The sequence below is a fragment of the Protobothrops mucrosquamatus genome, unplaced genomic scaffold, assembly GCF_001527695.2.
Source record: "Protobothrops mucrosquamatus isolate PMUCROS unplaced genomic scaffold, P.Mucros_1.0 scaffold1634, whole genome shotgun sequence".
Lineage (NCBI taxonomy): Eukaryota > Metazoa > Chordata > Lepidosauria > Squamata > Viperidae > Protobothrops > Protobothrops mucrosquamatus.
Genome location: NW_015387793.1, coordinates 115,572 through 130,884, shown reverse-complemented (window position 1 = coordinate 130,884; position 15,313 = coordinate 115,572). Strand labels below are relative to the sequence as shown.

The 15,313-nt window shown below is 45.9% G+C and overlaps 1 protein-coding gene across 1 annotated transcript in view; it reads left to right on the top strand.

The window, feature by feature from the left end:
• Positions 1-4,355: 4,355 nt before the first annotated feature.
• The window catches only part of LIMK2 (LIM domain kinase 2), a 33,933-nt gene continuing 22,975 nt past the window's right edge, over positions 4,356-15,313 (top strand). Inside the window, exons 1-5 of the mRNA XM_015822655.1 lie at positions 4,356-4,476; positions 6,633-6,742; positions 7,562-7,750; positions 14,377-14,482; positions 15,003-15,196. Coding sequence (XP_015678141.1) covers positions 4,459-4,476; positions 6,633-6,742; positions 7,562-7,750; positions 14,377-14,482; positions 15,003-15,196 — 617 coding nt within the window. The 5' untranslated portion in view covers positions 4,356-4,458. The remainder of the gene's footprint in view (positions 4,477-6,632; positions 6,743-7,561; positions 7,751-14,376; positions 14,483-15,002; positions 15,197-15,313) is intronic.

The following is a 15,313-nucleotide window of genomic DNA, read 5'->3' as shown; positions in this document are numbered from 1 at the left end:
CAGAGAAGGCTCTCCCCCTGGGGGTCGCCAGCCGACACTGTCTGGCTGACGGCACCCTGAGGAGGCCCTCTCTGTGGGAGCGTATCGGCCGGTGGGAGGCAATCTGTGGCAGAAGGCGGTCTCGGAGGTAACCAGGTCCAATGCCATGGTGCGCTTTGAAGATGATAATCAACACCTTGAAGCGCACCCGGAAGGCCACCCGGAAGCTACTTGTCTGCCTCGGCTTATGTCACTCCAAGGAAGCCCTTTTGGTAAGTCTGCCCTCCCATTTGCCTCGCCTGCCTAGTGGGCCTTGTTTGCGAAGAGAGGCAACCATTTTGGGAACCTAGAAGGCCTGCCCTCAACCAGTCTACCTCCTGCTTCGCTTGGAAGCTGGGTGAAGGGAGGACGACTCCAGGTGTCTCTGCCTGTTTCGCTCTGTGATAGGATTTTCTGTCCATAGAGCAAAGGCAGAGTGGAAAGTGATAATTTATTGCTTGAAGAGGCGGTTGAAACTTTATATATGAACTCCATACTTGATTGAACTCAATATGTGATTGGAATATAGCACTGATCCATTATTCCTGGCCTGGTGGTAGACATCAGTGGTCAGCAAGTACGTAGCATCTATGAATATTAGTGTCCATAAATGCCTTCCTTTTGTATTCCCCACGAACCCCAGATTGTTAGAAGGTAAAATTGGTGGGAAACCCTCTTTCTTTCGAAGTATTTCTAACAATCTGGAAAAAAGATAAAGGTGAATTGAGATATGGTAAAGAGCATTTTTGGTACTGGGGTGGTGGTGGCAGTGAGCAGTTTTACTGGTTGACTTTGCGATAACCATTCATCTGTTAATGATCTTTCCAACATGGCAGCCTTTTTGTGAAGGCAGCTATGTCTTATTCTCCAAATTCTATCTGTTCTTGCCTATCTCAAAAGGCGGCCTTTCTCTGGTGCAGGAAAGAATATAAGGAACTTATAAGGAACTGCTGATCAATCAGCTAGTAAGCAACCACAAAAATAGCCACTGATTTTCTTTAGGTGTAGAGTACTTTGAATCTGGCTTTGAAACTTAACATGTTGTTTTGTCAGTTCTGTGTAGCCTGCAAAATGCATAAAGTTTTGAATCAGTTCATGACACCTTCTAGACAGAAGTGATTTTCTCTTGTATGCGACAGTAGAAGCTTGTTTTAAAATAAATAAAAATTGTCATTGAGCATAAGGAAAAATAACCTGGCCTGAGGCCCATTTCCAAAACACATTCCTTGGAAACCTCAGGTAAATTTAGAGCGATCTGAACAATGTGATGCCTCGTTGAGTGAATTTGCTATATATTCCAGGAGGAACTGAGAAAGAGGTCGGTTGGAGCTACTCAGTGTGGGGCAGGATAATAATTTATTTTCCTCAGTGGAAATTACAAAACTCACTTGGTAGGTATATACGCTACATGGGGAACTGTGATAATGAACTCACTTTAAAGACCACTTTAAAGGCCCCTCTCCCTGTTTGCCCTGGAACCTGGATCCGCATCCCAGTTCTTTGACCAGCCAGAGCCAAAAACAAAGGCAAAGTGTTTCGGAATGACAGACTTTCAGTGGGAATCAGATTTCATGTTCAGTTGCACAATGTACAAGTTGGGTGGGTGGAGCTCTCTGGAAAAGCACACCTAGTGAGTGAAGACAGTGTGGTCTGGCCAGCATCCGCATGTTTCCTCTTGGGAAGGTGTGAAGAATCTGTAGCTACAAGCTGAAGTACATCCTTCCATGTAACAAATAGGTCTCTGCTGCAAAGCTAATGAATTTTGAGGGAGGATAAAGATAGTTTTGAAACCTTGCCAAGGATCAGGTGCCAGTAGTGTTTATCGCAAAGTGTTCAGAGTCACTGCAAGAATTTAATTTTTGTTTCCATTCTGGGGTTCTTTGGAATTTTCTTGCTCAGTGATATCTTAAGAGTTTTCCAGCCTCTTTCCTTGCTGCTCAGGTGTAACTGCCGCTGCTCCAGAGGGGCTTTTAATATAGCACAGACTCCAAGCTACTTTCATCGTGGTCCATCTTCCAAAAGATGCTTTTCGGTTCCCAGCAGATGGAAAGAAGCCTTGGCTGTTTCTGTGACGCCTCACTTTGGTTGGAAGAAGTCAACTCTAGCTTGAGTTTTCTTTTTGGATTCTCCTTCATTGTCTCTTTCCCAGGCTGAAGAGATGGAAATAGCTGCAGGCTTTCTCTATTAAAATCAAGCAACATTACTAATTAAATCAGATTAGTACATAGGATCTCTCTCTCTCTCTCTCTCTCTCTCTCTCTCTCTCTCTCTCTCTCTCTCTCTCTCTCTATCTATCTATCTATCTATCACTCCATCCATCATATTTAGAAACTGCCCATCTCTCTCATAGAGGAATCGTGGGTTTTATAGGGGGGGATTGTATATATGCTTTGGTTTTAAATATGTTGTGCGCCGCCCTGAGTCCCGCAGGGAGAAGGGCGGCATATAAATTAAATTAAATAAAATAAAATTAAATAAATAAAATAAAATGTTAAAAATATAAAATCTGAATGTGAAAATATTAAAATAGGGCAAGAGTAGTTAAAAATGTGAGTTTAAAAGTTAATTAAAAGACAGGGCTGGGCTTTCAGGGTGCTAACCAGCCCACCACTTTGTGCTCTTAATCTTCAGAGTAGCCAGTCACAGGTGGTTAGAGGTGAGGGAGCCTCACTGTGGCCATAGCCTCATCTCTAGGATCCTCTTTGTAGCTGTCTCTGAGCACTTGAAGGGCTGGAGAAAATGGACAGTCCCAAGGCTGGAGCCCTTAAATTTACCAAATGTAGCTGAAATAGTCCACTCCATCCTCATAAATTACTAGCCTATTTCTCTTTGGAGGAGCAGACTGTACTGCCATAGTTTTGGAACAATAATCTAATGAGGTCATAGTTTTGATCTGAAAGAACCTGAAAAGATAGAAGAATCATAAAAGTTGGAAAGAAATATATAATGTCTTCCCTTTTCTACAGATTATAACTCTGTCCTTTTGCAGTTCATCTTCTGTTGAGGTTTCTCAGAAATAAAGCAAGATACCTTCAAAAATAGATTCTAGCTCAGTGGTGGCGAACCTATGGCAACGTGCCAGAGGCAGCACTCGGAGCCCTCTCTGTGGGCACACACGCCGTTGCCCCAGCCCTGCCTCCTTCCATGGCCCCCTCCTCACCAGCAGCCCCCCCAGAGGAGAGTCGCCACTGGCCGCGGCCCACAAGAAGCAGTGCAGCCAAGGACATGGTAGTCAAGCAGCGGGGACAAGACTCTGCCTTTGCGTCCCGTCACGCGCAGATGCTGCTGCGAGGCACAGGCGGAGGGCGTGGCCACCATGGTGCTGCTGGGCCGCTTGTCTGATGTGTGGCGGGCCATGTAGGTGGTGAGTGGCCCAGCGGGCAAGGCGGAGCAAGGACGGGTGGGGGGCAGGTTTTGGGCACTCGGTCTCTAAAAGGTTCGCCATCACTGTTCTAGCTTGACTGTCGCATTTGAGCTGCTATTGTGCAGAGTCCCAGTTGTGATGGACGGAAGCAGTGATGCTGAGAGCATTCTCTCTCCAATATCGCACAATAGTGAACTTCCATTAAGAGGTGAAAAGCGCACAAAGTGGCCTTGCTGCTCCATGATGGGCTACATGTGATGATGGGTTTTGAGGTTCTTTAGAAGAGCTCCAGGTTAGAGTTACTTCTAACTTGACTCAAGGATGCAGTTCAGAAGCAGCCAGGTGTCATGAACTCTTAGCAATTCTCTAGTCCAGAGGTCCCCAACCTTTTGGGCACCAGGGACCGGTTCCGTGGAGAAAAGTTTTCCCGTGGACCGGAGAGTGTGTGGTTTTGTGTGCTGCCTGCATCCCACGGATGGGCCTTTGCTTGTTTGTGCGGACCGGTTGCTGGCATGGCACGGCCCGGTACTGGTCCACGGACCGGGGGTTGGGGACCCCTGCTCTAGTCATTTCAGGACAGCTGGACCAGCTTGACCATTTTGTCATCACAGATAATAGCTCCCTGGGTCCCAGGGGTATTGGCCTCTTGTCACTAAATCCTAGAAGGTCCAACAGCTTAATGACCACCGTTAAGGATTTTTTTCCTATGCGTTGAATCAAAAGACAGGTTATGGTGACAGTTTGGGAAGCCACTGTTTGCTGGTCAGCTCTTCTTCAGTGCTTCTGGCCTGCCAGACCCGCACTGCTGTGTGGCTCTTTATCGGCTGCTGGCATGGCTGCTGTTGGCCCTTCCCTCTCCATTATTTTCTCTCTGATTTCTCCATGTTTGCTGATTAAGTGGTGCCCGTTGGGTAGCCAGCAAATAAAACGTCCGGCTCTCTTTCTTTTTCCCTGCCAGCTGCTCCGAATGCCAGGACCTCCTCACCAACTGGTACTACGAGAAGGATGCCAAGCTGTACTGCCCCAAGGACTACTGGCGGAAGTTTGGGGAGTCTTGCCACGGCTGCTCGCTGCTGATGACGGGGCCCGTCATGGTAAGTCTCGTCCCGTGCTCTCCCTGGCCGTAGCCAGCTGGCATCCCGGGCCTCCCTTTGGCAGAGGCGACTTGCCTGTCTTAGCCACCAGAGATGGGATCGGTGGGCTTCTCCCCCTGAAGGGCCATACAAGCACATATCTCCGAGCAAGCAGGGCGCTGCCCTTCAGGGTAGAGCAGTGTGGTTAAAACAGGAGAGGCATCCTCTCAGCGTGTCTGTTGAGGTTCTCAGTCATCCAGTTGACAGTTGCCTCAAAGGTGCTTTTCCAAAAAGCAAGTGGACTCTTGTTTCCGTGTGTGTGTATTGTATTTCTTTGCAGTCATCTGGTTGTTAGCACTCTCTCTCTCTCTTTGAGAGCCGTTGAGACCACTTGTGCCCCCAGGGTCACCTAAATCAGTGTTTCTCAACCTTGACAATTTTAAGGCATGTGGACTTCAACTCCCAGAATTCCACAGCCAGCATCGCTGGCTGTGGAATTCTAGGAGTTGAAGTCCACATGCCTTAAAAATTGTCAAGGTTGAGAAACACTGACCTAAATCACTAACCCTCACCCTCTCAACACTGAATGTTAAAACCCCAAATTGCTTCATTTTATGAGTTACAGCTCCAGATGTCATGGCCCTTTCAAGGATTGGGTGAAGGCACCCTTGGGGGTCAAGGAGGGACACATTAATTGCATCCCTTAAGCTAGTGTTTCTCAACCCTGGCAACGTTAAGCTGTGTGGACTTCACCTCCCAGAATTCCTCAGCCTTAACCCCACCCGTTAAAAGCCAGAAGGGTCCCTGGGCTGGAAGAATGGCTTTTTAGTGTCCTGGAAGCAGGTTTCTTATTTGGGGGTAGAAGACCCTTCTGGGGGGGGGGAGAAACATGATGTCAGGGAGCATGGCAAAGCCAGGTCGCCTGCATGGTGGGGGGCATGTTTTCTTATGTTTTCCTAGGCTTGGGAAAACTTTTATTTTTAAATAACGCTAATCTCATCCGAGGGCTTTAGCTGTTGTTTTCAAGCGTCTCCAGTCCCAAAAGTGGTGAGAAACAGCCCATTTCAGACCTAGGGACCCCGGGGGCCTGTATTCATGGAGGAGACTGGCTGAGGGCTGAAACCTGGTGGTGGCTGGGGGGGAGCCAGAGTTTGCTTCCATGCTGGCCTTGTGGCTTGAGACCATTGTCTTATGCTTGAGGGCAGGCTGCAATAGGGAGGAAGCCCTCCTCGCTCTACATACAGCCGGTAGATGCTTTAGCTGGGTAGGCAAATCTCCTGGTTTTATTGTTTCTTTCTTCAAAGTAACTGGAAGACATGCAACAATTTTAGGCAGTTGAGAGATGGGGGGGGAGGCAGCTCCAAGTTCTCCCCCCCCCCCCCGGGTTTTCTAGCTTTGCTTTGGTCCTGGGATAGTGGGCACCTCCTGGAGACACAGCATGGCAAGCAAGAAATGCTGCCAAGGACAGGGCTGTCGGTAGGGCAGCTCGGTTCCCCTCCCAGATCCCAGCTCTTTAGTGAGCAAGAAGTCTGATTAAAACCTAGCAGAGCCTCGCAAGGTGGTTTCCCCCAGAGGGTTCCTGAGATTTTCCTTCCCGGAATCGCCCACCCTGCCTTGGTTCTTGTGCTGGCTTGCCAGTCCTGCCTCTGTTTCCCAAGCAGCGGCAGACGCCCTGTGGCTTAGCGCCTCATTTCCTGCTGTCAGCCTTAGCCCAGCCTCTCCTTGCCAGCTGCCTCCCAGCCCCACCACGTGGAAGCGGAGGGTACCCAGGGGTCGCCAGCTGGCTCCTAGCTCTCTTCTCCCCTGGAACCGTCTCCCCCGTCGTTGTGTGCAAGAGCGCGGAAGGAGTCACTGATCCTGACACGTCTCTGCAGCCGGGATTTCAGACTGGGACAGAATTCTGGCTCGACAGCACTGCCGAGTCTGTATTCAGGGAAAGGGCAAAAACATGGCTGGGATTCCATCCTAGGGTGGTCTTTCTAGAGCAGTGTTTCTCAACCTTGACCATTTTAAGGCATGTGGACTTCAACTCCCAGAATTCCACAGCCAGCATTGCTGGCTATGGAATTCTGGGAGTTGAAGTCCACATGCCTTAAAATGGTCAAGGTTGAGAAACACTGCTCTAGAGCATCCTCATTCTTCTTCTTTACCGTCCTGCATGTCTCTCTCCTTGGCAGGTGGCTGGAGAGTACAAGTATCACCCGGAGTGCTTCGCCTGCATGCGATGCAAAGTGATCATTGAAGATGGCGACACCTACGCTCTGGTGCAGCACTCGGCTCTTTATTGGTAAGGGGCAGCGGGAAGGCTCAGCCATGGGCTTGGATGGCTCTCTGGGACAGGGAAGGCTTTCTGCTCTGCACTTAGCCCTCCTCTGTCCTGAGAGTGGCAGGAAATGTTTCTCTTTCCCCCCCACTCCACTTCCCAGAGAGGGGAGGGAACTGAAGAGTGCATTCTGGTCCCCAACCACTCTGGTTGGGCATCAGGGTCTTCATGGCACCAGGTAAGGAAAGGCTGCATGAGATGGTTCCGCTTTTCCGCTCTTCAGACCATCTTTCATATCCATGTGTGAGGGTGGAACAGGCCCTGCCAAGGCCTAGGATTTGGGAACAGGAATCAGGAGATCTGTGCTATTTGTAGGAGACAGTGGTGAATCCATTGGCCGGCTGCCTTCAAGTGGTCATGCAACCCAGATCTCTTGAGTGCCTACTAAAGGGGAAGGCTGGAAGGTGGATGTCTGTCCACATGTTGTCTTGGAATTTCTTTGAAACAAAGTGGAACGTGGACCATATGTTTCCTCATTGGTCAGCCAAGCTGCCCCTTGGATCTGTAGCCTTGGAATCTTGATGCTTTCCTTCTTCCTAGCCACCCTGGTCCTATGTGGGGAGGTAGCCCTGAGGGCAAGGGGGTGTTGGAATACCCAAAAGTGAACGTTGGAAGCAAAGCTGTCTGAATATAGGCCTTGTCTTTGCAGCCAGCAGCCCTGTAGGGAAGGTCAAGGGTTTAGATGAGCTGCTTCCTAGCGGACAGCCTGGGCATGGAAAGCATACACGGCCTTTTCTGTCCCCTGGTCTAAACCAACAGCAGAATTCTGTTCTCCTTTTTCAGTGGCAAATGTCATAACCAGTTCGTGCTGACGCCAATGCTAGAAAGACTGTCAACAGAGCCTCTGTGTGAACAGCTGCCGTATACTTTGACGCTTCTCTCCATGCCTGCCGCCACCGATGGCGAAAGGGGGTTTGCTGTGGCTGTGGAAGGGGACTGCTCACCCTATGCTGCTACTGTTGAAGTGAAGGAGTGAGTATGAAGCTCTTGTAGCTATGAAATGCAGGGTTTTTTTTCCNGCTAGAAAGACTGTCAACAGAGCCTCTGTGTGAACAGCTGCCGTATACTTTGACGCTTCTCTCCATGCCTGCCGCCACCGATGGCGAAAGGGGGTTTGCTGTGGCTGTGGAAGGGGACTGCTCACCCTATGCTGCTACTGTTGAAGTGAAGGAGTGAGTATGAAGCTCTTGTAGCTATGAAATGCAGGGTTTTTTTTCCTCTGATCTAGGTATCTCGAGATGCAAATTCATAGTTGTGTGGCTTTTTCATTCAAGCTTCTGGCATGGATATGGTTCCTGTCACCTTGAGCAATGATCTTCATTGAGAAAGCAGCCCCTCTCTCTCATGTCTCTCTCTCAGTGGCATTAATGCCATTGGCCAAAGTGTCTTTCTCTGTGCTTTGAAAATTGGAGGCATCGTGTTGAAATTGTTCTGTTCGCAAATTCTTCCAAAAGGAGCCCTCAAAAGGACTCAAATACGATGCATTTTTAACACCTTGCCATTATTAATTGAAAAGGCACCTGTCATCTGTCTCACATGTAACCTGCATCTGCATAATCTTTGCCTCATCCCAGTTTCAGTCTTGCATCACTCTGATACAGCAGACGTAATGCAGAAAGCATCTACCTTTTAGAAAAAAATCTTAGTTAGAAGAAGTGATGCCTGACTCCTCCTCACAAAAGACTTCAAAGTAAAACAGTTTCAGTGAAAGGTAACAAAGATGACCAAGGGATTGCGCAAAAAAAAAAAAAGTCCTACAAAGAACCAGGTGTGCTTAGTCTTGAGAAGACTAAATAGGGTTATACTAAAATACTTTTCAAGTATTTGAAAGGATGTCAGAAGAAAAGAGTCAGGACTTGTTCTTGTCATTCAAAAGTGAGGGACACCAAAGCATGGTCTTCACGTACAGAAAAGCAAATTCAGATTTTTTTTTATATATATATATAAAATTTTTTATTATTTTTAATTAAAAAACAAATACAAATGATGCATCTAAAAACACCAACAACAAGAAAAGACCTATAATTATTAAAAACATCAATTTATAATTTCCCCTTAAACCCATCCCCCCCCGACTTCCCAGAACTAATACAGGATTCAACACCTCATAAAGCAATCAGTTAGAAAAAAAAACTTTAACTCAAATTAAAAAAAAACAAAACCAAACATAATTATCCATCTTCCCCAGATCCAAACATCTAAAAATTAAACTCTACCATTTCTCTTATAATCATTCAAATATATTAATCCCAATAAATGCAAATTTTAAATTCTTTAAAATAATATAATTGCATACATATATAACATTAATCATATAATGTTTAATTTTTCTTATTTAAATCCTTTAAAATAATACAGTTATGTTTATATATATCCTTAATCATCTTAAATTCTAACAAGCATTTTACTAATTTCTTTAAAATATAATTGCATACATATATGACATTAATCATCTAATATCTTATTTTTCTTATTTAAATCCTTTAAAATACTACAATTATGTTTATATATCCTTAATCATCTTAAATTCTAACAAACATTTTACTAATCCAACAAATCAAAAACATAAACTTCAAAAACATTCCTTATTCCCAACTCTCCATCTTACATTTCTTCCCAATTTTCCATTCTTTTTCATATACAAAATCAGTCAAAATCAATAAGCCTTCAGCCTTTTACGCCCTAATCCCAATAAATGCAAATTTTAAATTCTCTAAAGTAATATAATTGCATACATATATGTCATTAATTTAAAATAGTACCATCATATTTATATATATCCTTAATCATCTTAAATTCCAACAAATATTTTACTCATCCAAAAATTTAAAAAACATAAGCTTCAAAAATACTCCTTTTTCCCAACTCTCCATCTTACATTTCTTCCCAGTTTTTCATTCTTTTTCACATCATTAATACTAAATCAATCAAAGTCAATAAGCCTTCAGCCTTTTACACCTTGTTCCTTTTATATTTTATAACGTGTCCAAAGTTTTTGCAAGTAGTAGGCCTGTATGCTTCTTCCAAAAACCCAAGCAGCAACATCTTCAGCTGGTTTTCTCCGATGCAGAACCCATAGATTAATTCCATATAAACGCTTTTTCCCCAAGATTTCACCCGGAAAATACACCAAAACCATAACCAAGTCTATTACCACTTCCTTTCCCAACTTCTCAAACTTATCAATTTCCAAATCTCCACGATTTTGCACATCATTCTGGAATATTTTCATAAGGGCTTTTTCAACCTCTGGAACTATGAGCCTCTGGAGGATAAATGCCACCATTTCTTCCAATTTCTTCATCCAAAGATCTTTAATTTCCACATTATATTGCTTAACTGCTTGCATCACAGCATCTTGAACATCGTTTATAATCAAAGATAAAGGCATTTTCAGTAAATCCCAGGCAACAGCCAAAAAAAAAACAAAAAAATTACTTTCTCACTTTTTTCCCCCCCCCCAGTTCCGGAGCCATTTTAAAACCATTCTTCAAATTTCTTTAAGTATCATCAAAAAGAGTAACAATATAAATGTCACCAATCAGTAAACATCATGAATTCATTGTGGTTAAAACTTTCCAGAACCGGAGAAGCAACAATGTATCTGTTGATAACCAGACGAGAGTAAAAGTAAAAAGCGAAAGTAATCCAGAGAAACGGCAGATCCGCAGCCATTTTCTCTCACTTTAAATCATCGCAAAGTAAAAAAAAGATGTTTATAATTTTCAGAGTCAAAGTCTCGAAATAGACCATTATATTGCCAAACTCCTGTATAGTTCTGTCTGCTTATAATTTTAAATTCAAATACCTTTAATCGCAGCAGTGGGAGCTGCATCTGGCTTCGCTCCTAATGAAAGGAGCGAAGGCATCTCGGGGCGCGGAGAACGTCCTGACTCCGGGCGAGCTAACATCTTCCACCCCGGATTAAGACAAAACCGGGGCGAAAGGAAGCTCTAACCCTATCTGGACATACTCACCCCTCCCTCTTTGCCCGAGGGACGAGGTTCCGAGCCGAGAGACAGCTGGAAAACGCTGTCTCTTCAGGTTTTGACGCGCTCCCGGACGGGCGGCTAAGAAAAGCCGCCATGCGATGCAGCCTGTCACCACCGGAAGTCGCAAATTCAGATTTTTAGGAAAAAAATTCCTAATGGCAAGAGCAGCCTGACTGCAAAATCAGTGATAGTGGATGCCCTGCTTGGGTTGAAGAGACAATTAACAATTAACAAATGTATGTAGGAAACACATGGGAGACTTTAACTACCCTGATATCAACTGGGAGACAAACTCTGCAGCAAGTGGGAGATAAAACAGATTCTTAACAAACTTAGCTGACAACTTTGTCATCCAAAAGGTAGAGGAAGGAACTAGGGGACATAGTATACTTAGACTTCAGCAAGGCATTCGACGAAGTAGATCACAACCTACTTCTTGGTAAACTAGAAAAATGTGGGAAAGACAGCATCACCACCAGATGGATTTGTAACTGGCTCACAAACCACACTCAACTAGTAGTCCTTAATGGTACTACATCTACATGGAGGGAAATAAGCAGTGGGGCACCACAAGGTTATGTCTTAGGCCCAGTACTCTTCAATATCTTCATAATTGACTTAGATGAGGGAATAGAAGGGGAACTCATCATATTTGCAGATGACACTAAGCTGGCTGGAATAGCCAACAGCCCAGAAGACAAACTCAGGATCCAAAAAGACCTTGACAGACTTGAACAATGGGCCCTATCCAACAACATGAAATTTAATGTGGAAAAAAGCAAGGCATGGAAAACCAAATGTACAAATACAGATTAGGCAAAATCTGGCTCAAAAGAGGACGATCACTTAAACATGAGCCAGCTGTGTACAGCAGCAGCCAAAATAACTAATACAATCCTTGGCTGTATAGAGGCATAGAATCAAAACCACATGAAGTATTAGTACCACTTTATAAATCCTTAGTGAGGCCACATCTGGGATACTGTATCCAGTTTTGGTCACCACATTACAAAAAAGATGTTGAGACTTTGGAACAAGTGCAAAGAAGAACAACTTAGATGACTAAGGCCTGGAGTCTAAAATATATGAAGAACAGTTGCAGGAAATGGGTATAACTAGTCTAGAGAAAAGAAGGACTGGGGGCAACGTAATAACAGTGTTCCAGTATTTGAGGGGCTGCCACAAAGAAGAGGGGGTCAACTTATTTTCCATAGCACTAGAAGGCAAGGTGAGAAGCATTGGGTGGAAACTAATCAAGGAGAGAAGCAAACTGGAATTAAGGAGAAATTTTCTGATAGAATAATCAACCTGTGGAACAGCTTGCCTTCAGACATTGTGGGTGCTCCACCACTGGAGGTTTTTAAGAAGAGACTGGACAGTCACTTGTCTGAAATGGTATAGGGGCTCCTGCTTGAGTTGGGGGTTGGACTAGAAGACCTCAAAGGTACCTTCCAGCTCTATTCTGATTGATTGATTGATTAATTAAGAATTCTGAAATTTTTGGTGAGGAATAAAATTGGATTTCTCTGCTAATCGAGGGGTTGGATTTGCTTCTCTCTGTGGTCACTTTCAACTCTGATTATTGCAAAAGAGGAAAAAAGAGAGAAGCATAAGGTGGAGCATATTATAGCAGCCTACATGTACACCAAGAAATCTTTTTCTATATCATCCAGAAGTGCAGAGGGCATGGTTAATTATGTAAATTATAAGAATTACAGTGCCTCTATTGGTTGGTCTCATTTATTTTTTGTGACAATTTTGGAATTTAGATGTTGCATCCTAGTTTTCTGACCAAAACATTTGCATACGATTTAATTTGGGTGCAGCCAACTTCCCAGAGAGATTGTTTACCTGTGTAACTGATTCTGTATAAATGCTTGTAGGATGGGATGAACTCAGCCTGCCCACAGTCAGATTCTCTGTTCCGCTTTGCATTCCTTCCACCTCCTTCATTGATCTTTTTTGGAGGTCAAGCGTGCTTCCTTCTCAGCTGGAAGTCCTTGCAGGACCTAACTGCTGGAAACTGGGACTATTGGAGAAATACGAGAAAAACCTAGAGAAAAACTCCTGTGACTTTTCAGTAGCGAGACACTCAACATTGAATTGAGTGCAGTGGGACATGAATGCAATAAATCAAATAAGTATGTTCCATAGCAAGGAGCTGTGGGACTTGGAGAAGCCACAGATGCTCCATCTTGCAGAAACGGAGGTGAAGATGGCAAGTGTAAAACAGGTGGCTTCCTGGGAGATACCCGCAGCTTTTTGGTATGTCTGTTTAGAGCAGACGTGTCAAACACAAGGCCTGGGGGGCCGGATGCGGCCCGCAAAGTGGTTTCATGTGGCCCACAAAGCCATCCTGGAAACAGTGAGGGAACAGCCCCTTCTGCCTTGGCCCTGGCCCAGGCCAGCCAGGAGCCAATGTACAATTTTGTGGTGGCCATCTATGCTGAAACACATTCACTCTTAGCTCCACAAGGCCGTCTGGAAATAGCGAGGAACCAGCCCCTGCCACGTCGCCCCCGTCCCCCTGGGTGCGTGCTGGGGAGGTGTCACCCTTTGTGAGGAATGAAGAAATGGACCATGCCTTGGCGCTTGCCCCGGTCCCACCCCCTTCTGCCAGAGACCCTCAGATCTGTCCCACTCCTGCCCAGGCCCCCTTGACGCGAGCGATGTAGAGCTGGCCATGCCCACCCAGTAGGCCACAGCCACCCAGTAGGCTGCACCCACCCTGGCCACACCCACCTGTCCCCCCAAGGGCAACCGCAATGCTGATGCGGCCCTCAATGAAATTAAGTTTGACACCCCTGATTTAGAAGGCCTGCAAAATTGTAGCCCTTCTGGAGCAAGCGGAAACAGGCATCTTGCATCCCTAGCTTGGCTTTGGCTTCCAGTTAGTGACCATTTGTTTAGTGACCATTTGAAGTCTCAATGGCCTTGAATGAATGGTAGTTATGCACTGCCCCACTGGTCCCATGATCAAAATTTGGGTGCTTGGTGGCTCACCCACATCTATCTGTCTAGCTACCAAACTAGCTATCGAACTATCCAGCTATCACATTTATTTGCTCCCCATCTCGCTGTGGGGCTACTCTGGATGGTTTACAACAATTTAAGACCACAGGATGCGCTTCACTTCCCCCTAACCCCATCTCTGCCCTTTTGACTGTCCTGAACTCTATTGCCACCTACCCCTGCCATCCCTTTCACTGTCATCTTCCTCCCAGCTGCTCCAGCTGAGGCAACTGCTGACCCTCCCAACAGCAATGGGAGGGAGGGAGGGAGGGAGGGAGGGAGGGAGAAGATAACAAAAGTTAGCTGGGGGTGGCAGGGGTAGATGGTGATGGAAGGTGGGGGTGTCCCAAAGGGCAAAGATAGGGAGAGAGCTAGGCGAGTAGTGGAGGGGCCTTGAAGCCCAGCCTGGGACCATAAATACAGAAGCAGGACTGCTCCTGACTACCATTCGTTCATCACTACTGTCAGTGAACAAAAGGTCATTAAGCGAGGACTACCTGTACTTGTCCCTAGGAGGAAATGTGGTCCCTCACAGAGACTCATGGAGGAGGCAAATTCTTCTGATCTCAAGCTATGTTTTTTTTCTTCATTCAGAGTCAACCGAACGCACATCAACCCTGACGTCCAAAATGCCATTCACCCTGGAGACAAAATCTTGGAGATCAACGGAAACCCAGTCCGCACACTACAAACCGAAGAGGTACATTCCGAACAGCCTTTCTTGTTTCCTGCTGTTTCATGAGTTGAGGAGGAACCAAAGGCCTCTTGGGTTGGGTTTCCCAGCCGTCTTTTCTCTGAAAAGTCAAGAGGAGCTGAGAGAGAAGAGAAGAGCAGGCTGGCTGAAGGGCCCTGGGCGGTTTGTCTGATGCTTCAGAAGACCTGGCTTCTTCTTTAAAGTGGTATTTTAAAACAAAAGTAGGGGGTTCGTATTCTTGTCTTCCTGAGTGCCAGTCGAAAAACTTGCATCTGTTATTTTGATTTTCATCGCAGGTTTATATGACATCAGTAAAGCAGCCCTGATCAGGAAAAGTGGCTTAAACAGCCAAGACATGCTTTTAATTGAACTCAGCCCAGCTGCTTCTTAAGAAAATGAGCAGGCAAAGACATGCCTCCTTCAGCCAACCCTCCCCATCCCAGGTTGATGGAGGAAGATTGTGGACACGTTCTTTTGGAAACTTTTCCCCAGCAGAGCCCAATTCCCTGACTTCTTTACTTCTCAGGTCAAAGAACTGATTCACAAGACAAACCAAACCCTTCAGCTGTTAATTGAGCATGACCCGGTCTCCCAGCGCTTGGACCGGTTGCGCCTGGACTCCCGGCTGTCCGGGGGCCATAAGAAGCCCTCCACCCCTTCTATTTCTGCCTTGGCGCTCAAGGAGAATCTGGAAGGGACCCTGCGGCGACGCTCCCTCAGGTAACGTACCTGGACTCCAGAATGGCCTGCTAACCTCCAGCTGGGAAGTGGAGCACCAGTAAGTGCTGCCCTCTGGGCCATAACATCAGTCCTTTGAGGTGGCCAAGCCAGGGAACT